Source organism: Elephantulus edwardii, unplaced genomic scaffold, assembly GCF_000299155.1.
Source record: "Elephantulus edwardii isolate Elephantulus edwardi_28Jun2011 unplaced genomic scaffold, EleEdw1.0 scaffold00026, whole genome shotgun sequence".
NCBI lineage: Eukaryota > Metazoa > Chordata > Mammalia > Macroscelidea > Macroscelididae > Elephantulus > Elephantulus edwardii.
The window spans coordinates 23,334,227-23,358,066 of record NW_006399776.1 but is presented as its reverse complement, the minus strand read 5'-3'; the positions used below and the strand labels follow the sequence as shown (position 1 = coordinate 23,358,066).

Below are 23,840 nucleotides of genomic sequence, written 5' to 3'. Positions count from 1 at the left end.
GATTTTTTTTATATCCTCCCAGAGCTCATTTGGTCTAAGCTCATTGGTGCTCAAGGTCTCAAACCTGTTCCTGAGATGGTTTTGAAATTTGAGTGGGATAGACTTAAGATCAAATTTTGGTTCCTATGGGCTTGATTTCATTTCCCTCAACTTCAGCTTGAACTTACATGTGAGTGGCCCCAGTAGCAGCAGCAAATTTCAGAACAGCTCTCTGGCCAGTATTTCTGGAGGATATGACACTGACATCAGTTGGATTTTCAATGGCAACAAAGGTGCAAGCAGCCAAGAGATGCTTCTCCCAAGTCCTCTTCGGGTTTATGATGTAGATGCCATCACGTTTCCTTTTGTAGATGTACTATACCGTTTGGAAGTCAATGTTGGTCCTGCCCAAATGTGTTCCTGCTGCAAGGAATTTGAGGACATCATCCTCCTTCATCTGCAGGGCATCAAGGGCTCCAGACATTGTGAAAGTTTCCCCTTTAACTTATGATGGGAATCATACCACCACCAAATGGACCCTTGTGTAGGTAGCGTGGAAAGGCTAGCTACCATTCTTTATTTTTATGTGCATGTACCGTCAAATCCGATCTGACTGGTACAGAAGGAGATTGTCCCTCCTTCTCCAGCAGAGCATCTGGTGGATTTGAACCGGCTACCATTCTTTAGAACTCCTTATCAAGAAGTTCCAATAACATTTCTTCCTCAGAAATATTTTCTGGTTCTGTATTTTGGTCACTTGTTTGTGACATCTTATCCTATCTGTGTATATATGTGTGCGATTTAAAGTTATCTGTTGTCTCTGAAACATTGTATTGTTAGTTCATTGCAAATACAGAAGGAAGAAAAGATCAAGATGGATATCAATAGAAACTCTGAATATTGTGTTAGAACTCCGAGAAGCCAAATCAAAGGGAAGGAATCAGAAAGTTAAGGAGCTAACCAGAAGACTTCAAAGGGCAGTTATGGAAGACAAAGCAAAGTATTATAATAATATGTGCAAAGAGTTGGAGTCAGAAAACCAAAAGGGCCAAACTTGCTCAGCAAGAACTGAAGAACAAATTCAAGCCTCCCTCAGGTTGCAGTACTTAAGGATGCTATGGGCAGAATATTGAATGATCCAGGAAGCATCAAAAGAAGATGGAAGGAGTACACAGAGTCACTGTACCAAAAAGAATTGGCTGACACAGAAGAATTTCATTAAACCTAAGATCAAAAAGCAATGATGATGAAGGAGGAAGTTCAAGCTGCTCTGAAGGACTTGGCAAAAAGCAAGGCCCCAGGAATTAATGGAATATCAAGTGACATATTTCAGCAAACAGATGCTGCCCTGGATGTGCTCACAAAGTTGTGCCAAGAAATCTGGAGGACAACTAACTATCTGGCCAAATGACTGGAAGAGATCCATATTTGTTCCCATTCCAAAAAAGGGTGACATGATAGAGTGTGGATATTATAGAACAAAAAACAGAGAGAAACCAGAGGAATATCTATCTGTGTTTCATTGACTATGCAAAGACATTTGACTATGTGGATCACAACAAATTGTGGCTAATGTTCAGAAGAATGAGAATCCCAGAACACCTAATAGTAAAACCTGTACTTGGACCAGAAAGCAGTCATCACAACAGACCAAACACTGCATAGCTCAAAATCAGGAAAGGACTGCATTCTGTCTCCATACCTTTTCAATCTATATGCAGAACAGATCATTTGGAAGGCTGGACTTTATGAGGAGGATGTAGCATCAGACTTGAAGGAAGATTCATCAACAACCTATGTTATGCTGATGACATAAACTCATAACCAAACATGAAGAGGATCTGAAGCATTTGCTACAGGTCAAGGGCTACAGTCTTCTGTACGGACTGAAGCTCAACATCAAGAAGACAAAGATTCTCACCACTGAGCCAAATGGCAACATCATGATAGATGGAGAAAAGACTGAGGTTAACAATTTCAGCTTGTTTGGTTTCACAACCAACATTTTTGGCACAAACAGTCAGGAAATCAAAAGGTGAATTGTATTCTGATGGAGAGCAGCAGCTGGTGCTGGGATGGTGCTGCTGGAAAGCGAGCAGTTCCTGACGGAGCTGACCAGACTCTTCCAGAAGTGCCGGTTGTCGGGTAGCGTGTTCATCACCCTGAAGAAGTATGACGGTCGCACTAAACCCATTCCAAGGAAAGGTATGGTGGACAACTTCGAGCCTTCTGACAACAAGTGTCTGCTAAGAGCTACTGATGGGAAAAGGAAGATCAGCACCGTGGTGAGCTCCAAAGAAGTGAATAAGTTCCAGATGGCTTACTCTAACTTACTCAGAGCTAACATGGATGGTCTGAAGAAGAGGGACAAAAAGAGTAAGAGTAAGAAGAGCAAAGCAGCACAGTGAAGGGTGCCGTACTTCTACCGTCACCACCTAGCCACTGAATTGCTGGATTTTTTTACTTTTGTCCACTAAGCTAGGCTTTTGGCTCCCCAGTGGTGGCTATTTTCTTAAGATACTTGCTTATTTTGGAGGGAGGAAGGGCAGAAGAAGGGGTTCAGTGTTTACAGGGTAGTTGCAGTAAGAAGCCAGTTTATGCTAGACCTCTGACTTGACTGGTTTTTACTGAATGCTGTTTTAGAATAAAACAAAGTCTCTGCAGACATCTGTGTGAAGAGCAATGTATCATTAAACATATCTGTTTATCAGCAAAAAAAAAAAAGGTGAATTGCTTTGAGAAAATTTTCTATCAGGGACCTCTTCAGAGTGTTAAAAAAGAGCAATGATGTCAGTTTGGAGTCTAAGGTGTGCCTGATGTAGGCCATGGTTGTTGCAATTACTTGCTATGCATCAGAGCTGGACAATGATTTGTAAACTCAAATTTTAAAAATAGGAATATTTTAAATATCATTGTAACTTAAAACACTAGGAACACTGAGAATACAGCACTATTTTTTGTAACTTATTTTTCAATATCTTGAATATTGCTGATCATCCTCATCACATAATTTATAATATGAAACAAGTATCTTTTCTAAGCCTTTGCAAATTGTCAGTCTTTTTAATTTTGGATCAACCTCCAAAATATTGTTTTTTCAATGTTACAGAACAGCTCTGAAAACTTTAATGTGATGTTTTTCATCAGCATCACTTTCTCTGAGACATTTCCATTGTTTTTGTAACAACACTTTTCCTCTTCTAAGTTCAGAAGCTTGCCTTTGCTATGTTCTGGTTACATTATCTAGAGCTTCTTGAAAAATATGTGTCAACATTCACATGTGTACCTTCTATAAGTTCATTTGCAAGAGCAACAGTGTCAGGCTGAAGACAACTCAGGTGCACCTGATCCGGGCATCTTTGCAATTGTGTGCTATGCATCGGAGACCTGGGTAGTGGCTAGAGATGCTAGAAAGAGAATTGCTGCCTTCGAGCTCTGGTGCTCGAGAAGAGCGTTGAATATACCATGGACTGCTAGGAGAACAAACAGATTTGTTCTGGAGAGGGTGAAGCCAGGCTGCTCCTTGGAGTCAAGGATTCTGAAAGTTCGTCTGACATACTTTGGGCATGTTGCAAGGAAGGACCAGTCCTTGGAGACAGACACTATGGGAGATGGGAGGGACAGCAAAGGAGAGGAAGACCTTTGATGAGATGATCGATTCAGTGATTGGGGTGGTGGGAGTAGGTGTGTCGGAGACAGTGAGGTTGGCATAGGATAGAGAGGATTCAGGGCTCTTACATATAGGGTCGCTGTGAGTCACAACCAATTCAATGGCACATAATAATAATAATCCTACATTGCCATACAGAAGTCCCATGGACTGCCAAAAGAACCAAGAGGTCTTTCAATAGTACAGTGGGATGCTCCTTAGAGGAAAGGATGGCACAACTTAGTCACACATACTTTGGGTATATTGTTAGGAGGGGCCAGGCCTTGGAGATAGACATCATACTTGGGAAAGTGGAGGCTCAGCAAAAGAGAAAAAGACTTTCTATGAGATGGATTGATACAGTGACTGTAACAAGAGGCTCTAGTGTGGCAGAGATGATGATGGCACAAGATAGGAGAGAGCTCAGATCTGATGTTCAAAGGGTTGGTAGGTCAAGCCCCTATTATGTCACCAGAGCTCCCTGGAGTGCAGGGTTGGTTACTTCTGACTAGGTAAAAATGGCTTCACAGCTGCAATATTTACTTACACCTTGAAGGATGAGCAGGACTTTGATAGAGAAATTGGGGATGGGTCTGGAAGAGAAACCTGAGAAATACATTTAAATTAAGCTCAGCTGAAATGTACAACAGACTGTGTGGCAGGGAAGCTAAGTCAGCATCAAATTGGTAAAGGTTTTACTTAATTCCACACTTTAGTTTTCTATTTCACTGATGACAGTGCATGCAGGACCTGTACTAAAGATGTTACCAGTTCAGAGGCAAAGACATCTGCCAAGAGTTCAATGTAATGAAAAACAGTGGCTCAGGGAGAAAAAGTATAGAGAGAACAAATTGGTATTCAGTGAGTAGAATATAGATATCCAAGGTTAGAAAAAAACCAACTCACTTCCCCTCCAGGAGCTAACATAGATCCTTAAGAGCTATCTAGGGATCCACCAACAGCTCAGGAGAAAGGACAATCCCCTCCCAAGGGATAGAATCACAGAAAATTGGCTGGAGCATCTTTTCAGTTCTAACTTGAGGGCAATGAGTAATTAGACAGCCATTTAGTGCCCCCTGGTGGATGAGACCTTCCCTTAACATTGATTCTCGTTCAGTCTCTTAACCCCTGTAGAAATCCCCATTTAACAGGTTGCTAACCTAACATACATCCACAACCACTTTATAGAAAGATTCCATAGTTTTACAGCCATTAAAAACAAACGGAGGGTCACTAAGTGTTGACAGCTAGAAATTATCATCCTAGCTTCCCAGAATTCAAAATGCAATGCGGCTTGAGGAATTTAGGTTTCTTGTATAACCATGCCCGTTCTTTACCCTGAACTGTGGTTATGGTTTATGGTTTAATTGAAAAATGACACCGAGGTAAAGAATCCACGAAATGAACTTCACAGAGAAGCATGCAGAGATTGAAATATTCAGACAGGATTTTTAAATGGGGTTGGGGAGGGAGGGCAGGGTAAGGCGTGGAATCCTGTTAGGCAAACAATGGCTTGAATTGGGGTGATTGAGTAATTATGAACAAGCAGGTTGAGAGTACTGAGGTGAACGTGCACTGCTACATCAAAGGATATGCTGCTCTAGCAGCTTGCAGACCAGCAGACCAATGGCCTCCTATTGATCCACAGCTTCAGGTGGCTTAGTGGTTCCTGATGGCAGAGAGAATTATGAAAAATATTAAATTCTAACAGAACGCTGAACTGTGTTGAGTGCCACATATTCCGTAACTGCCAAAAGGTCTTGGAAAGGGTGCAGCCTGGGCAGTGTTAGGGAAACTTTGTCTCACCTACTTTGTGGGGTTGTGGTTAGAGGGATCAATTCTTGTAATGGTCAGTGAAGAGGAAGATCCCCAAGATGGATTGACCGTGAATTTTAACAATGGGCTAGAATTCGCTAGATGTGAGATGACAAAGGGCTAGGGTAGAGTTCAGATCCATTGTTTATATGGCTGAGATGCAGGAGTGGCATCCACTTCCTAAACATGCCTCTGGTAACTATAAGCTTTGAGAAATTAAAATCCACCAGGATTCTTGGGAGAAAGTCAAGCAATCCCATCCAGTGCAATCTTGTGTCAATTCCCACAGCAACCCTATGAAGAACAGATCAGAACCCTGCCTTATCCTGTCCCACCTTAGCCATCTCCAACACATTTGGAGCCCATTCTTTCTCAATTAATCGTGCAGGTCTTAACACTGAACCCCTCCCTATTTCCCAGTGTACTTTTACAGCCTCTGAAAACCCACACGGGCCAACTAGGAATTGAGCAGATCCAAAATCAGATAAATCCATTAAGTGGTTAATGATGGCTCAAGACAAAATAAGGTTGCATTCTTTAAAGAAAAGCTAGCTACTCAGACCTTAACTAAGGAATCCAGTACTGATGAAGGCATTTGTAGATTTTTATCACATAAATGCTATTTGGTTATCTTAAATCTATTCAAGTTTGTATAACTTACTTCTCAAATGCCAACTAGGCTGCACGATATCCTGAAACATCTCCAATCCTTAACTAAACTCGATGTTCCTGGCTGTAATTTAACTCCTACTCCTTGATTCACACATGGGAACTTTTCCTCCTTAACACCAGTACTTCCACAAAGAATTAACAGCCATCTGGAATTTGAGAGACTAGGTAGATAAATAATCCTTACGCCCAAATGCCAAACAACATTTATTTTCAAAAACAACTTTATTCATGACACATTTTTTTAAAAAACTCCCACCCCCTGCAAATGAGCTAGAAAAATAAACAAAATCCACCTCCCACCTCCCTGTTCCCACTTCCTCCCGTTCCCTCCAAATAAAAGGGTAAAGAGAAAAAAAAAAAAAAGCAAAGGAAAACAAAACAAAACAAAAAAAACACCCCAAACCCCAGAAACAAGGCAGTGCATTTCCCCAAGGGGAAGGGGAATTTACACTGGAGCCGCTGGGAGCGGAACGGAGATCTTCCGGCTACAGAAACCTGCAAAGAAAGACACTCAAAACAGAAAAAGAAACACAAAAGGAAACAAAATAGATCACCAGGCAATCTGGAGGGGTAGGGAGCCAGAAAAGATGGATGGGGTGGGAGGCAGACTTGGCAGGACAGGAAGCAAGCAGGAGGGGTCTGTGAAAGGCAGGGAGAAGATGGAGGGAAGGTAACAAGCAGAACAGTTTGATGTCCTTCCAGAGCCCTGGGTAAAAAAAAAACCCCTTCTGCCACTCATGCCCACCTACCCTTGAGTAGCCCCCAAGGGGGTGAAGTGGGACAGGGAAACACAGGAAGCAGCTTTCGCAGTTGAGACGTGTCCATGGTGAATCCCCCAGAGGGAATGAGCAGCCCCTGCCCCACACCCTGGGCCTTCCCTTACTCCCCAAAGCAGGTCCCTCCTCAGCAGTTAGTTATGGGATTCTCCCCCCTTCCACAGTATATCTTTTTTTTTTTTTAATATTTTTTTTTTCCATCAAGGTCATCTTCTGTTTTCTTTTTTTTTTTTTTTTTAATTCTTTTTTTTTTTCCTTCTTTCCTCTTTTTTTCCTCTCTCCTCCTAATACACACTTTTTTTTAGTAAGGGGAATACCATGATGTCGCTCTAGCCCGGCCCCTGGAAGAAAGAAGGAGAGTTGGGTGTTAACATGATCACTAGGTATTTCAGTTCAAGTCCCTCCCCATGGGCCCTTGTTCTAGTTACTGTGAAGGGAAGGGAAAAATTTTCAAGTGTCCTAAAGCTGGCCCCACAATCCCCAAAACATACACACCTGAAAATGAGTGGATGGAAAGGGAGAGTTAGAATCCTTTGCCTAACTGGCAATAAGTGCATATACAGAGGTAAGATAAAAAAGAGGACCCATTGTTTATTTAGTTTCCAATTTCTTCACAGCTCATAAACCTTACACCCACAAAGGAGCTGAGCCTATTAAGTCTAACTCATCTATTTTAATATGGAGACTAAAATAAACATGGGCTATACCCAGTGAGAAAGTTAACTTTTCAAGATTGTGGTTGTTGGTGAATACCATCAGTTGCTAAGACGGGTTATCCCTTGGAGAGGGACACGATGCTGGGAAGAGTGGATGGTCAGCTACGGAGAGGAAGACCCTTGGGCAGATGGACTGACACAGTGACTACTACAATGGGTCAGGAAGTGTGAGGATGGCACAGGTTAGGACAGGGTTCATAGGATTGCTGAGTCGTATTCGACTTGATGGCACCTTACAACAACAATCACCATCAGTGCAAAGTGACCCAAACCTGACCTTCTAGTGAATTCACAGGGGAGGAAACCTATCCAACTTTCACAGATTGAGCTGCTGGTGGATTCAAGTCATGCATCTTTGCAGTGGCAGTGCAACTCCTTACTAATAAGCCACCAAAGCTCCCTTATAAAAGACTAGCCATGTTAAAGCATAAATAACTCCATATACTCCCACATAGCAGACGGGGAGGATCCACTAGCCTGATAGTCTTCCAAAGGAGATTCAAACGTCAACTCCTTCTCTAAGTCTGAGAAAAGTAGCAAATGTCCAAACAATGCTTTTGCTGCTCTGAAGCTCTTACTGATACCAACCCACAAAGGGGAACAGGGAGGAGGAAGGGTGGGGGAGGAAGCATCTCTCAGTACAGAATGGAGAAAATCTAGCCCATATCACCAATTTCTGCTCCAGAAAAGATGATGAGACTGGCCTCCTGGCCTGGCCTCCAACTACCTTCCTCATCCTGCACAGGCAGGAGAACAAATCCCTGGAGACCAAGGGTGGCGGGGAAGGAGGTTCCTCAGATCAGGAGAGAAAGAAGCATACAGGGCTTATGGGAGGCGGGGAGAGGAGCAGCCCATCTATCCTGACCTGTAGACACGACCCCGGGGCCTGCTGTTGAAACCACTGTAGAACCGAGAGCGGGAACTGTTGTAGTTTGTGGTCCGCGCCCGGTAGCGGGCTCGTGGGAAACCTCGGTCTGTTGTGCTGATGCCTGGTCTGTTGGTTCGTTTTGGGATCACCTGGGAAAGAGTAATGTACAACAAAAAACTTTAAAGGTACCTGCAGTTAGGTAAAAATACAACAGCGATGGGCGTAGGCTTACCTTTATTTGTCTTCCTCTAAAAAGGGACTCATCTAAGGCCAAGGAGGTCCTCACTGACTCTTTGTCTGAGAATTCTATATATGCAAACCTAAAAGTAATTAATTGTCACTTTATCTGAGGTTATAAACAGCTTACAAGTCAAATTCAACTTACAGTCATGATTTGCTTGGATGCCTTGTATATCTTTATCTGAAGTTAGTTGTCAAAAAAACTTTAATGGAATAGTTTCCAGGGGATGGCCATTTCCACATGGCTTATCCAGAAGCCACCTATAACTGGCCCAATTAATTTGTTTTAAATGAGCTTTGGTAGTGTAGTAGACAACACTTCTAAACAAAAGCCAATTAAGTCTCTGCCAATTTGAATCCAGAGGGATTCTCGTCAGGAAAAAGATAGGTAGTATCGTCCAGTTAAGATTTACAATCCTGAAAACCTGATGGAGAGTCTCTTACAAGTCTGAATCAACTTTATGGCAATGAAAGAGAATCTGGCCTCTAAATGGACTACGGGCAACTCTTGATATATACCAATGTTAATGTCTCATCTTGTTTTAACAGCAAGTAATGTATAATTCAATTAAAAAATTTATAAACAGTGATTAAAATTAACTTACTTCCTTACTCACCCTTTAGGATGGCCACTGAATTTATCACAAAGGATGGTAACACGATTGACTGACCCACAGCCATGAAAGTGTGCTTCTAGTTCTTCTGCTGTTGCACCATAGTCCACCTGATTGAAGGGTGATGAGGGGAGGGAGGGTTTACAGACACTGGGTCAACTTCAATTCATATCTTGATAGGTCTCCTGACTCAAGGATGGGTCATCCTACACATCAACTCTGGCTCTCTAAGGAATGACTTGTTCTCCTTTTAACACTAGAACTTTTTATATCTCCCCGCCCTCTCAACACTAGAACTTTTACTAGTCAGTCTATTACCTTTCAACTTGTCCTATGTCCTTCAATTCCCACCTCCACCTCTCCTATCTTGAACCTAGCCCTTTCAAAAAAATTCCTAGTAAAGAACTCTGCAAGAGTGCCTCTAATGCCCAACCCCCAATCAGGGCCTTAGTACATACATTGCCAACATAGATGGACCGAGCATCAGCCTCCATCTTCTCCTCAATAGACATGATCACGGGGCCAGCTTTGAAGAAAAAAAAATTCAGGAGAGAGGCTTCTTTTTTACTTGACCAATATTCCTATTTCCATTCCTATACTACTAGAAGTTCAATTAAAGCATAGATGTTGATCTGTTCTGTTTCCTGCTGTACCCATAATCCAGAAGAGTGCCTTAGAGCACACAGTAGGTGCTAAATATTTAACAAATAAAGGAACACATTACTATAATCGTATCAACAGCACAGAATATCCTAGTCCCAAACTCAAGATCTTACTGAGCTGCTTTGGTTCAAACATTTGAAATCAGAACAAAATTAAGTGGGTCCAGAGACTGACTACATTTCTTACCTACCAAGAGGGAAGCCCCTGCAGCTGAGCACTCCTAAGACTTCCAATTAACGAAAGGGTTTGTAACGGAAAGAACAAAAACTAGACTTGAAGGTCAAATACTAGCTGACAACCCCCTCAAAAGAAAAGCAGAGGGAGACTAAGAACAAAGAGCATTTATAGCAGAGACAAAGGAAAGTACAAGACAATCCTCACCAAACATGGGCTCTTGTCACAGGGGTCAAAGGAACACATGACACAGACCAGGGCCACAGTACCTGCTCAGTAACAGGTCAGACAGCAAGTTCACGGTCCCATCGTTTCCTGCCATCCCGCAACCCTTTCAACGCCAAGACCTAGGGTCCGCGTGCAACCGCCAGTTACTTACCATTGCCCGGCGGTGGACTCATATTCATCTGCTTTTCTACCTCGTTCTGTAATTCCTTGAGCTTTTCAGCTTCTTCCTCCATCTCCCTAACGCGAGCTTTGATCGCTTCCAGCTCCTATAATGAGAGCAGTGGAAAAAAGCTTAAGCAGCTGCAACGCAGGGGCTATGCCTGCTCTCAGCTCGCGTGCAGCCCAAGTCATTTCCCTCATCCCATGCGAAGAGCCGAGATGAGAAGCCAGCTACCTTCCCTAGCGCAACATTAGGAACCCATGACACCCCAAACAACTGGACCGGGCCCCGTCGGGCGGTCAAGGTTCCGTTAGCGGCCCGGCCCCAGCCACGTTATTCCCCGCCCACCCCAACCCCCCGCCTGCCTCCTCGCCTCAGCGCCGGGCCTCCCGTGACCCGGCCGGCCACCGGCCCGTTTGCTCGCCCTCATTCCCTCACCGGGTCTTCAATGGCGCCGTCCCCCGGGTCACCCTCGACCAGTCCCGGCTCCTCCTCCTCCTCCTGGCTGCCGGGGGCTCCTGAACCAGGCCCAGGGCCCTGAGCTCCCGGGGGGGCGCGGGGCCGGGGCGGCTCCTCTTCAGGTTCGGGCTCCGGCTCGGGCTCCAGTAGCAGCTCCCCAGGCTCCAGTTCCTCAGACTCCAAGCCGTTCCCGTAGTCCCCTGCGCCCCCCGGGGCCCCCTCCCCGGCCTCCCCACCGGGCCCGGGCACAAGATGGCGCCGCAGCCCCGGCCCGGAGCCCCGACCGCCCGCAGCCCCCGCTGCTGCTGCCGCCGCCGTCGCCGCCGCCATCGCCGCTCTGACTGGGGTCCGCCGCCTAGCGATTGGAGAACTGCGCAGGCCACGCCGAGGACTCATTAGTCAAGCCCCCTGCCCGTCACCACGAGCTAGTAGTCCATTGGGGAATATTACTTGGCAATCAAAGAAGACCCCACCTCTAAGGCGGGACTCTTAGCCAAATTATCAAATCCCAGTAGGTGAAATTTACCTGTCAATCAACAAACGTCCCACCTTCCCTCAAGTGCTTAGGTAACAATACCGCCATGCTGTGACGATATTACTGTCACTTCCCCCTCCTTATGGGCGGATCCACGATGTATATGACACTCTGTGACTGGCCTAAACGAGACGGAAAGGACCAATCTAAAGATCACTTAAAATTAGTGGTCCAGCCCCAAATGCTGATTGGATCACAAGATTCGAAGGGCAGGCACCCATTTCGTGACAAAACGTATTGCCGGGTTTAAAGCAAGAAAATCCGAGGTCACATGACTTCGTTTTTGAAAGCCGCCATCTTGTTCTACTGGTTGCTAACTAGCACCGAGGCAGGAAACATAGGGTGGCTTATAAATTAGTCAGCCTGCATCATAGATAGCATGTTCCTATAAATGAAGAGTTTTAAGTAGAACACCCCAGTAGAGAACTTCAAAGAAGTTACTGGCACCTTCATTCACTAGGTCTCCCAACACAGAAAGCAGTGAAGCATTAGGCATTTTCACTCTAAAACTAGTAGCAGAAATAAAATTTTTAAATGAAAAATAAAATACATATATACATACATACATACACACGCAAACTAGTAGCCATGAATGCTGCCAGTTCCCCCTCAGTATTGACGCTGTGTTTTTGCCCTAGCTTCCAACCTTTCTTCACTTGCTTAACAATTTGTTACAGCTCCTTAATTGGTGTCTCAACTGCCAGTGTCAAGCCTCTAAACCACACTGCTACCAAAGGAGCTGTCTTTGTTGTTCGCAGTTCCTTACCCTGTGGTCTTAGTAGCTGCTCAGGCCTGAGACTACTTAGCAAATATTTTTACCCTCATGTTTTAAATGAGTTTATCTGCACACAGGTCTGTGCCTCTATAAAAACCTGTACATACTTGTAACCAGAGGAGCTGAGGGCGGATAATGATAAGGAGTTACATGCTGACAACCTAAAGACAAGTGGTTCGAATCAACCAGCTCTTCTGCCATAGAAAGAGGACAATCACCGGTGGTTTTACTGCCTCTGAAAATTTCCCTGAAGGTCAGCTATGAGTCTGTTCCTACTCAAAGACAAATAACTGTAACATAAGCAGACCCAAACTCCTGGGAAGCCTCCCTTTTTCTCTCAACACAAGTGGCCTACCTCCACTATGTTTTATGCTGCTTTTCCAAACTAGGTTGTGAGCTCTTGAACATGAAGGACTAGATCTCATTTGTATTTGTAACTCCACAGCATGGCACCATCTCTATACATAACAAGTGTCATGGATAAATACCCTTCGTTAAAAGAGGGCACTGAGGGAATCTAGGTGCCACCCTTTATATTCCATGAGTAACCCCAGAAGAAGTTCTGAGCACAGGTTTCAAACACATCACTGAGTTCAGATATAGCAATTAGATCTAACTCTGGAAGGCAAAATGCCACCTTTTAGTAGTGATCCTATACATTTATAAACAGGCAGGAACAATGTCACAAAGTTTGCAAGAGGATTTTTGTAACTATATCAAAATACTGTTTGAGAACCGGATCATAGAAGAGTCCAATAAGACTCAACAACTCCCGTGGAGTCTGGTGAGTGGAGGAGGCAGAGGACTTGGGACAAAAAGGGATTCCTATTAGCCAGTAAAAATGCAGCTTCTCACTGCACCATACTTCACCCCCTCCCCAATTTGTTCTCATAAATACTTACCTCAGAAACTGGGGAACTTGAAGCAGAGAGAGTCACAGTTGGTGATAATTACTTCCGGACAGTCACCTCGGCTTCTGGGAGAACTACAGTTGAGCACTGCAGACAAGCTCTAAATTACTCATTTTACTGGATCTGAATTAGGTCATATCCTAACCAAGACCTGGATGTTTTATTAGTACTTAATTTAATTAGTCATGCCAATCAGGGGAAAATATTTTTTTTAAGAAAGATTTTTAATCCAACTTTTGTTGGATAAGATTTTGTTAACAGGCACCTTAATATCTCACTAAGTAGGTCTTTACAAATTATATCCGTTTTGGAAGAGGATTTAAAGAAGTGAAATAACTTGTCCAAGTCTTGAAACTAATTAGAAGCAGAGAATTTCAAATCAGATTTCAATGCTTAGATCATAACTACTATCACACCTGCTTTAATAAATTACACTACACATAATTCTGAAAGTTAGAAAAAAACTAAATCCAAATACTAGACAACTATTTAAGTAAACTATGATCACATGCAATCAAAGATAATTATGCATCTATTCCCAGGTTTAAGAAGCCCTGTTAGTGTAGTTCCTTATGTGTTGAGCTGATAACTGAACTTTTGGCAATTGAAAATACCAGCCATTATGAAGAAGAAAGATGGACAGTCTCCTCCTGTGAAAATATATAGCCCTGGAAAATGATAAGTTGGAATCATCTTGACAGCAATGGGTTTACATACAGTTTACATGCAAAAAAAGTATTAGGTCAAGAAGTAAAATGTAAAATTCTATGTGAAAGATGAGTAAAGATGACAGCTTTCAATATGGATTGCATTTCAACAAGAAAAAAATTCTCCCCACTGGACCAATCGGCAACATCATGATAGATGGAGAAAAGGTTGAAACTATTAAAGATCTCATCTTGCTTGGATCCACAATCAAAACCCCTTGATACCAGCAGTCAGGAGATCAAGAGACATATAGTATTGGGAAAATCTGCAATCAGAGATCTCTCAAAATTACTGAGGAGCAACGATGTCAGTTTGAGGACTAAAGTATGCCTGATTCAGGCCATGGTGTTTTCAGTCACTTGCTATGCTGCCAAGAACTGGACAATGAATAAGGATGACAAATGAATTGATGTCTTTGAGCTGTGGTATTACTCACTATCCATGGACTGCCAAATGAATAAACAGGTTTGTCTTGGAGAAAGTACAGCCAGAGTGTTTCTGGGAGGCAAATCTTCAAGCCAAGTTGCTAGGAGAGGCTATTCCTTGGAAAAAGACATCATGTTTGGAAAGGCAGAGAATCAGAGAAAAAGAAAGAGAAAGACCCCCAAAGAGATGGATTGATTGAGTGACTGCAGCAATTGGTTCAAGCATGTCTGAGATGATAAGGATGACAGCGGATAGGACAGGGTTCAGATCTGTTCTTCATAGGGTCGCTATAAGTTGTGCTCAAATCAATAGCACCTAATAATAACTGTTACTGAGTAGACTGAGACTCTAGTAACCCTAGAATAGACTAGAACTGCTCTACAAGGTTTCTGTAAATCTTTACAGAAGCAGATTGCCACATCTTTCTCTGAGGAGCAGAGCACCTGGTGGTTAGCAGCATAGCACTTCAATCACTGTGCCACTGGGGCTTCTTACAAAGTGTGATTAGACATACATATATGAGTTTTTAAATCATGGGCAAACAAGAGGGGGAAAAAGAACATGAACCAGAATATCTGTTCTTTAGCAACAAGTATCAAAAACTTTTAAAATGTTGAGACTTTTAATCCACTATTTCTATTCCTATAATCAGTTCTAAAGAAATAGTCTAAAAATTGAGTGAATATTTGTGAATAAAGATACTCACCAAAGTAAAAAAAAAAGTAAATAAATGTCTAGATGGGGACTTTAAAGAAAATTATTCCACACACATAGGATGTGATTTCATGTAGTCATTATGCCTTCAAAACATTTTTAATGACAAGGAAAAATGTTTGCAATACAATGATAAAACAGAATTTCAGTATACAAAATTATATGTACAGTATGATCATTAAATATAAACACAGATAAAAACTGGAGAGAAATATGCCAAAATGTTAATAGTGATTCTTTCTGGGTAGTAGGATTACAAATAAGTTCCTGTGTTCTGTAATTTCCCATAATCACGTATTATCTTTAGAATCGAAACAATAACTCCAATTTTCAGATATTCTCTAATAAGCATAATTACTTTTTTACAGAGAAATAAACACATTTAGAAAGACATTTGGATAGTAACTTTTTTTTTAATAGTGACTTTTAAAGATCTTTGTCTAATATTAGATCGTAAACTACAGAAAGCAGGGACACAATCCTATTCTCATTGCCTACCACTGTGTACTCAATAAATGTCAAAGGAATTATCATCAGTAATAAATAGTACTTAATTTTTCTTGTTGATACAGAGAGAAAATGAAAGTGAAATTTCCCTCTGAGAGTGGATTCTTTAAAAATTAATATGTAATGGTATAGGAGTTATCTATTATGGTTATAATTCTCCGTAAGTGTTGTTGTTAGGTGTCACTGAGCCCACTATGACTCAACGCAAATCTATGAGCAACAGATCAAAACTCCGCCCTTACCTATGGCCTCTGCTCACAATCTCCACCATGCTCAAGTTCACTGTTGTACTCACTATGTCAATCTCCATAACTAACCTATAAATGTAGAGCTATGAAATTTTGGAAAGACTGAAACAATAACACTTTTATTTCTCAAAGAGGAGATAATATGTTTATACAAGGGAATGATCAGTAGAACTGGAAAAGGAGAAGTTAAGCAAAGCAAAGGGTCCAGGCATCACTATCTGTCTACCTTTTCTCACTAAACAACAAAAATATTTGGCCTCTTAATAGTTTCACCCCTTTTTTAGTCTGGAGATGTTCACAATAATTCTGTGATAAAATTGTTATGTGCCAGCAAGTCACTTGCGACTCATAGCAACCGTATGTACAACAGCCCTAAACCCTGCTCTATCCTGTGCCAATCGCACTGCCTCTGAATTATATTGTTTAATATAGTATCCATGGCTATTCAGCACTTGTAATGTGGCCAATCTAAATTTAGAAATGCACAAAATATAAAATAGACACAAGTTTTTATATTTTAAAGATTTAATATTAAAAAAGAGTGTAAATAGCTTTCTGATAATTTTTTTTATATGAATTACACATTGAAATGACTTTTGCTATACTGGATTACCTTACTTTCTAGAATTTGTTTTACCTGCTTCTTTTCTAAATGTGGCTACTAGAAAATATAAAACATGTGGTTTGCACTAAATTTCCAACTGGGCAATGCTGATAGACAATTTTGGCGTCTTACCATTTATCTCTATTATGAAGTATCTTCTAAAGCAGTCCTGCCCTACCTGTCTTAACATTCTAGGTCTACTTTAACATGGATCCATTTAAATGGAAGGCGCATCCATCTGTTGAGCTGCTTAGTTTTCTTTCCTTTTAATTAACTTTTTAAAACTTTGTACTTGAAAAATATTTAAAATAATGTTTTAGAAATATGTGTTTTCAAAACATGAGTACACTGATAGCAAAAAGAATAAAATAAAATCACCCCAAAATTCCACCATCCAGTGATAATCACTCAGAATATTCTGGCATATATCTTTCCTACTTTTTTAAATATACAAATAAATATTGAGGCATACGCAGAAATCTTTCAGCAAAGATGAGATCATACTGTATGTTGTTTTTTATTCTATTTTCTTTTTTACCCAATAAGATACAGAAACATTTCTCCATGTCAATAAATATAAATCATTTATCATGGTTTTACTCAGAAAGCCACCCTATCAATGAGGCCTTCCTTGACCACTTTATTCAAAACTGAAATCTATATATGTACTTTCTTTCTCCTCCGTTAGTGAGTTAATTTTCTCTGTAGTACTTAGTACTTTCTGACATATTATGGAATTTACTGTTTGTCACTCTTACTAGAATATAAAAGTAGTGAAAGCAGCCAATTTTGTCTGCCTAAGTCTCTTCTCTAGCATATAGAACTCTGCTTAGCACACAGGCAATGCTGGACTACTGCATGAAGGAATGGTTAAATAAATTAATAACTACACAATCACTAGTATTCTGCTTTCTAGTTGATTTTTTAAGTTATTAATTTACATCATGCCCATATTTGCATTTAAGTCAGCTGCTTTTAAATTTTCAAAGTATCTGCTCCTAAGTAAAAACAGAGTTATCTATAACCATTTACTAGAGATAATAACTAAATATTTTCCAATTTTTATCCTAATTACCATTTGGAGAAATAACATCCATAAAGTACTGTCTGAAAGACTCACAGGCCACCTGATCCTCAGCTCAAAACTGAGCCAGGTATTAAGCCATACCTCAGGGCAGCATGTTTGGTTAAACTGGGATGAGCTTGATAGAACAAGCTTAAGGCCTACTGAATCCCTGTTTGGTGTTTTTAGAAGAAACAGTGGAACAAAAGTCAACACTCTATTTGCTGTCAGGAGTTGTAGAGGGTTGTTTTCACTGTATCAGTATCTTCTCAGAGTACCCAAGAAACTTTGCTCCCCTTGAATAATTGATGTTTTTATAAATCCTAAGAGATGTGACCTTCATTGTGTTTTCAATTTGCTTTAACTGTCAAGAATCTCAGAGCTAAATTTATAGTTTTGCTTTAATATTTAGAAATACTGCTTATAGAGTGTTTGTGCATTAATTTTCTTTTTGGTGTTGGCTTACTATAATACAATTTTTCTTATACCTTCACTTTAAAAATCCATAGTTTTCTAATGTTTTTTCTTTTCAGTACTATAGTAAAATGCTGGAAATGTTCTTAGAAGTAGGCAGTATCAATCAGTCATTAATCATGCTGCAGTGGAGATAAAGGCACTTTTAAAGCTTAACGATAACCATTAAAATCATCTAATTTCCTTTCCCTATCATGTCATGTTCACCAAGCTCCTCTGTCCATTTCTCTATAGGGAGAAACAATGGAAAGGCAACACTGGATTCCACTTAGCACTGATAGTACTCACTTATTCAATATATAAATCTAAAGACCAGTTTATTGCACTGGATTATAAAAAGACTAGAAATGCCTCCATGAGATTTAAAATTAGGATCACTATTCCTGTCAGACATGATTTTAATGTGGTCCTAGACTAGAGGCGCAAAGGAATGGAGTGAGTAATACCTGACAATCTCATACAGTTCAGCAGTCTGCATTTGAAGTGGCTGAAACCAAACCTCTCTAGGGACTAGGAAAAGAAACAGAGACTCCGTTTTTGCCAGACCCACTCTGTTTTTGCCAGACCCATTTTAAGTCTGAGGTAAGCAGCAGAGTATCCAAGGAGAAATGCTCATTGTCCCTTACTTCTGATTAGAGGCTGAGCCACAAATCCGAACATGACTGGTATGGCACAGGTTTTTGGCAGGTTCTCTTCATTTGTTCTGCTTTTCCTTCTGGAAGTCCCAAAGAACCAACATACATTCTCTTAGTAAGCCCTGGGTTGGCACAGATGGCATTCTTGGCTTTGGGCATTTGACTGGGGGAGAGGGTTATTGAGGGAAAGAGGCAATGATTTTTTTTTAATCTCAACACTGTCCCAAAATGCCTACCTATAACTCTAATTCTTGTCCTTATCAAGGTCATGAAGTGTTGATTGGAATCCTCTGATTTCAAGCTATACAGAGTGTAAAAGTCACAAACCCTGCTCAGTCCTTCTCATTAAAATTCTGGGTTTATTTATTTTGCTTTTTTTTTAATACGACCATTACATTTACACAAAAATAAAAGTCAAATGAACTTAGTATTTATAAATTATTAAATAAAAATACAGGAATATATATTTATATTTATAGAGCTTTTCTCTTTTCTTCTAAACTAACCAAATCTGTTCTCCCACCATTTTATGATTTAAAAAAGTAAACAGTATGTGCCCTAAAATAATGGGGAGTGGGATTAATTAACTGCAGGACCTAGTTGCCCTACTTCTGCTCCTTCCTTTTTCAAATCAAAGTCTTTCTTTGTCCCTTTGGACTCTGGAGAGCAAGAAACACACTCTCCATCTATTCAATCTTTGAAAAAATTGCAATTACATTATTTTATTTTTTAAAAAAATGAAATGGATTTAAAAATTGGGAGCCATACTCAGCCTTCTTGGCCAAGAGCTAATCCCAAGGAACTATATGGCTCTAGAAGAGTCCCTAGTTTTTTTCCCTGACAGAAAAGTCTCTGGGGTTTCCATTGCCTTCAAGTTAAAAAGGGCAGGATAGGTCAACACTGCCCACTGTGGTCCCATCCAAGCTGTGTTTCTAGGAATCCAGACCAAGCCCTTTACTTTTTGGGAAACAGCCCCTCCTTCTACTCAGGTGTGAAGACTCAGAGTAGGGTATTTTGTTAACGTGACCATGGCCCCTGCTGCCCCTGTTGCTGAAGGCCCACAAGAGCGCTAACAGGGATCGGCATCCTGTGGTAGAGGGTGAAGGGTGTGCCCCAAACGTGGGGGAGCACAGGATCCAAATTGGAGCTGATGGTCTAGTCAGTGGTTTTCCAACTTTTTCCAGCAGCAAACCCCTTAATTCAAATTAACTCTTACCCTGAACCCCGATATATAAGACAATTATAAGGGGAGCTGTTCCATTTGAGGGCAAGTAGTCCAGCCTACTCAGCACCCCTCCCCCTCCATCCCAAGATTCCTGAGGCAACCCCTAGGAAATTCTGGGGCTCTGCCAAGCAGTTTGAAAACCACTGCCCTAGTTTGTCCTGAGCAAGTCAGAGACCCCCCCCACCCCAACTGCCTGCCACAGACCAGCTCTGAGTTTCTGCATACTCACAACAGACCACGTGGCGCATGCAGCCTACCACCTCCCGTATAAACATCATTAAAAAGTGCAGCCCTCACTCAAAAGCAAAAGTCTGGACTAAACACCTGAGGCCAATTTTGGTCCCACAGTCTAGTGAGCACAACTGTGTTGCCACATTCTGGGACCAAGTGAAAATCTCCTCTAAGAAGAGCCAACCATGTTCTAGCTAAGCAGATCAGTGCTCAGGATCAGGGCAAGGTTCTGGAGCCCTGCACATTTAAAGTCAGCATTGGAGAGCAGCAATTTTAGCACCGTGGAAAGTGCAGCAGTGAGGTCTGGCTCAGGGCATGCATCTAGAGTGAATAATTTCTTCAAAAGGAAAAGCTATAATCTGAATCTGTTCTAGAGGACTGTGAGCTCCGAAGTTAACATCCCCAGACTGTGAGGTACAGACAAAGTAACACTCATGCAAACAGCGTGGCTTCAAAGAAAATATAAATGCGTCTAGGTCATGGTAGATACTCTAGAACCTATATACCTGGTCCCTGATAAAGCAGCACCAAAGCCCAACGCACAGAATAGGTCAGTCACAGAGTACACATGAGCCTCATACCTGGGAGTTCAGAGCTGGAAATGTTCCTCTCAAGGCATCAACTCTCAGTCTCACTGAGACACACAGTGTAGGACCCAGACCATATTCCAGATCAACATTTATGTCCACACACTCAAAGAAAATTAGTTGGAGCCCCAATTTAGTGTTTAGGTTTGGGTCTCAGCAATAGAGAACACTTCTAGACACCTTTGTGCCTCAGTAGGAGAGGTGGGCAGCAGGCAGGTCCAGCTCCTCCCACCAAAGCTCCCCAGTCCTGCCCTTCTGTCAGAGCCCAGGAGGCAGCAGCAAGTGCATGATGCACAGGGAAGATGAAAAAGGAACAAGGCCAGCTGTAGCACTGCTCTCTTTTCTCCAAAGCCCTGCTTACTATTTCTGCAGAGACGTGTCCCAAGGCCTCTGTTTGGATACAGTGTTTCTCTTAGCTATGAGGCAGCAGGACAAGGAGAGAGAAGGGAGGGGGCTGAGGATGCGGAGGGATAGAGTACTGTCCTTATTCTTGCCACTGCAAGAGGGAATGTTTTTCTCCACGCAGAATCCCACCACCAGATTAGACAAGCAGCATGCACACGAGCACGCGTGCACATGCACACGTGTGTCCAAGCAGCCAGCAGTCACAGCCACTTCTCCCTTTCACCTGAGAACCCCAAGCTTCCATCTAATGAAATGTGTCTTCTGTGTTCTTCCCAAATCTCACTCAGCCATTGGAAATCTAATCCCTGACCTTGTCCTCAGGGCTGCAAACCAAGCTCCCTGTACAGTGTCACGTGCCCATACCTATAGGCATAATCCCTCCCCCCTCCCCCCATACCTGGAATGACTTTACCTCCTGGCCTCCGTTCTCCCCATATATTTCCCTATGTCTCCAACTCACCCTTCTACCAACCTGCCTGACATTCAGCTCCCTCACGGCCTCCCCTTCTCCTGCCTGTTCCAATCCTTGCTCAACCTTCATCCCATCTCTTCCAAGGGCATGTCTCTGTTCCTGCTCTCCGGTCCCCCAGCTACACCTAGTCCCACCTGGCCCTAAACTTTCTCACTTGCTAGCAAAAAAGGCCCCTACAGTTACCAGGGCCCCCAGTGCCACAGCCCCCGTCAGCACTGTCCTCACTGATGCCCAGTTCCCCTCCCGCAGACGCCGTGCCTCCTCCAGGGCCCCGTCCCCGTATAGAGCTGTGAACTCCGCCTGTGGGAGAGAAGGGAAGTAGGAGAGAAAGGAGAAAGGGTATCAGGAGAGGAAAGAGTGGAGAAAAGAGGAGAGGAAGAGTTCCAGTTCCATCCATCCACTGCGAACACTACCTCACACCCAGCTCCTCCCTGAACAGACTGTGGCTGCCTGTGAGCCTCCTGGAGGCCTGTGTGCACTCCCCCATACATGAGCATTTGCTCAATGGCCCTGTCTCAAGTGAACCCTATCTTTCTTGGCCAAAAATCCTGCTCAGAACTGGCATTCTCCAGTAAGTCTTGCCTGACTACCATCCCTAATTCTGACCATCCCCCACAACTCCTGCCCTCAGCTGTATAAAATTGCCTGACACCATTTCCCTGCAGGTACTCCTTGGGGAATTTATTCTCTGCTTTGGACCGTGAGCCCATCCAGTGATTACTGCATGGCAGCCCTGGAGTGCAGAGTCTGGTGAAGTGATCTCTCAATCTGGTTCTACCCAAAGGGGAAGACATGGCCCCCATGCCACATTTCCAGCATGGCTGCCCCCAGCCCCAACCAGAACTCTCCACTTTCCCCTGAAGAACAGCTTTGCAGATGGATGTACAAAGCAACAACTGAGAAGTTCTTACCCAGCCCCCACTGCTGTGGATCCAGTCAGCCAGCCGTGTCTCCAGGTAGACCACCATCCACTCCTGCACTTGTCCCACCAGAGGTTCCATCTCCTTGTTGACACTCTCAGCACACAGTGCAGCCCCAAAGACAAAGAAGGCCACAAGGCGGCCCCAGTTGGGACCCCCTTGGAAGAGTTCATCAGAGACCTGGGTGAAGCGTTGCTGGGCTGAGCCTGGGGTCACATGCAGCTGGGCTGCCAGATCAGAGAAGGTGCGCCGGAAGCGGGTTTCGAACTCATCTCCAGCTGCCCGCATGGCTTGGTGCAGTGGGTCAGTGGCTGGGCCCTCCCCAGGGCCAGCTCCACAAACATAACCCTTCTGCCTCAGCTTGTAGCCCACAAAGTCTGCCACCAGAGCCCGTGTGTCTGGGGCTGAGGCTGGGGTCGCCATGCGGGCGGCTGCAAGAGTCAGGGATGAAACACTGGCATGAATATATGGATTGCCACCTCAAAGAGGTATTTCAGGTTTGGTCAACCCTCAGGGGCAGGATAGGGGTGGGAGGAAGTGCTCAGAGACTGCTAAGCAAGGAAGGACAAGAACCAGGGAAGTCATGGGGGGAGGGGGCAGGCCTATTCAACTCATTACGCTAAATTAAATTAAACCATGTAAGTTTTATTCATTTTTTCAAAATATGTGTATTCTTTTGATTAATCAACAATACTAGCTCTGCATAATACCTCTACAGATGACCCACACACACTACAGTGCCCACCTTTTTGGCTACATACAGGAAGGGGCTTAGGACATCCTCAGAGACAAGACAGTAAAGATGTTGGCACAAGCAAAAGATGGGGGAAGAGGCAAGGACTTAAGAGAAAGGTAAGAGAAGCAAAGGGTGCCCCAGCAGACAAATGAGAGACACTCACCCAGCCTGGATGGCAGCTCTTACGACCCAGCACTGGTGGCAAGCAGCCCCCAGCTGGGGCCTTTCATTCTCCCGGCCAGCGTGGAGCCCTGGGAATGGGAGGGGGAGATCAGAGGTAGGTAGGGAGAGCCAGGAAGCAGGATCTGGCCAGAGAAAGGCTAGGATTGCAGCTCCTGGGACTGGGAAGCCGTCTCCCTCCGCTCTACCAGCAGTGTGGCTGAATCCATGTTTAGTGACTGTCCTCCCGGGAAGCCCAGGGCCAAGGGCTTCCGGCCGACACCATCTCTACTCTCAGCTCCCACCAACGCAGCCGAAAGGCCCAGTTCCTCCCTTACCCCCACCCTCAGTATCTCTCCAACCCTGCCCGCCTGCCAGGTTAGGGATCTCACGGGTCAGGCCGCTGCTGGGATCCGGGCTGTTTCCTGGTATAGGAGCTGGGAGGGACGGAGGGAGGGAAGGAGAGGGAGAGGAAGGGAGGAAAGGAAGGAG

At 43.2% G+C, this 23,840-nt stretch overlaps 3 protein-coding genes across 3 annotated transcripts; 1 reads left to right on the top strand and 2 right to left on the bottom strand.

Annotated features, from left to right (window-relative positions):
• Positions 1–2,054: 2,054 nt before the first annotated feature.
• On the top strand, positions 2,055–2,387 carry LOC102863446 (signal recognition particle 14 kDa protein-like). The gene has a single exon (XM_006883147.1). The coding sequence runs from the start codon at positions 2,055–2,057 to the stop codon at positions 2,385–2,387; it is 333 nt and encodes a 110-aa protein (XP_006883209.1).
• A 3,913-nt stretch (positions 2,388–6,300) lies between these two features.
• Positions 6,301–12,032, bottom strand: PABPN1 (poly(A) binding protein, nuclear 1). The gene is made up of 7 exons (XM_006883146.1): positions 10,993–12,032; positions 10,546–10,660; positions 9,788–9,855; positions 9,333–9,439; positions 8,708–8,795; positions 8,473–8,624; positions 6,301–7,232 (listed from the first exon to the last, which is right to left on the bottom strand). The coding sequence occupies exons 1-7, from the start codon at positions 11,407–11,409 to the stop codon at positions 7,193–7,195; spliced, it is 987 nt and encodes a 328-aa protein (XP_006883208.1). The 5' UTR covers positions 11,410–12,032; the 3' UTR covers positions 6,301–7,192.
• A 9,346-nt stretch (positions 12,033–21,378) lies between these two features.
• Positions 21,379–23,840, bottom strand: BCL2L2 (BCL2-like 2). Its single transcript, XM_006883145.1, has 4 exons — positions 23,741–23,840; positions 23,353–23,440; positions 22,445–22,884; positions 21,379–21,833 (listed from the first exon to the last, which is right to left on the bottom strand). Exons 3-4 carry the CDS (start codon positions 22,874–22,876, stop codon positions 21,684–21,686), a joined length of 582 nt encoding a protein of 193 aa, XP_006883207.1. The 5' UTR covers positions 22,877–22,884; positions 23,353–23,440; positions 23,741–23,840; the 3' UTR covers positions 21,379–21,683.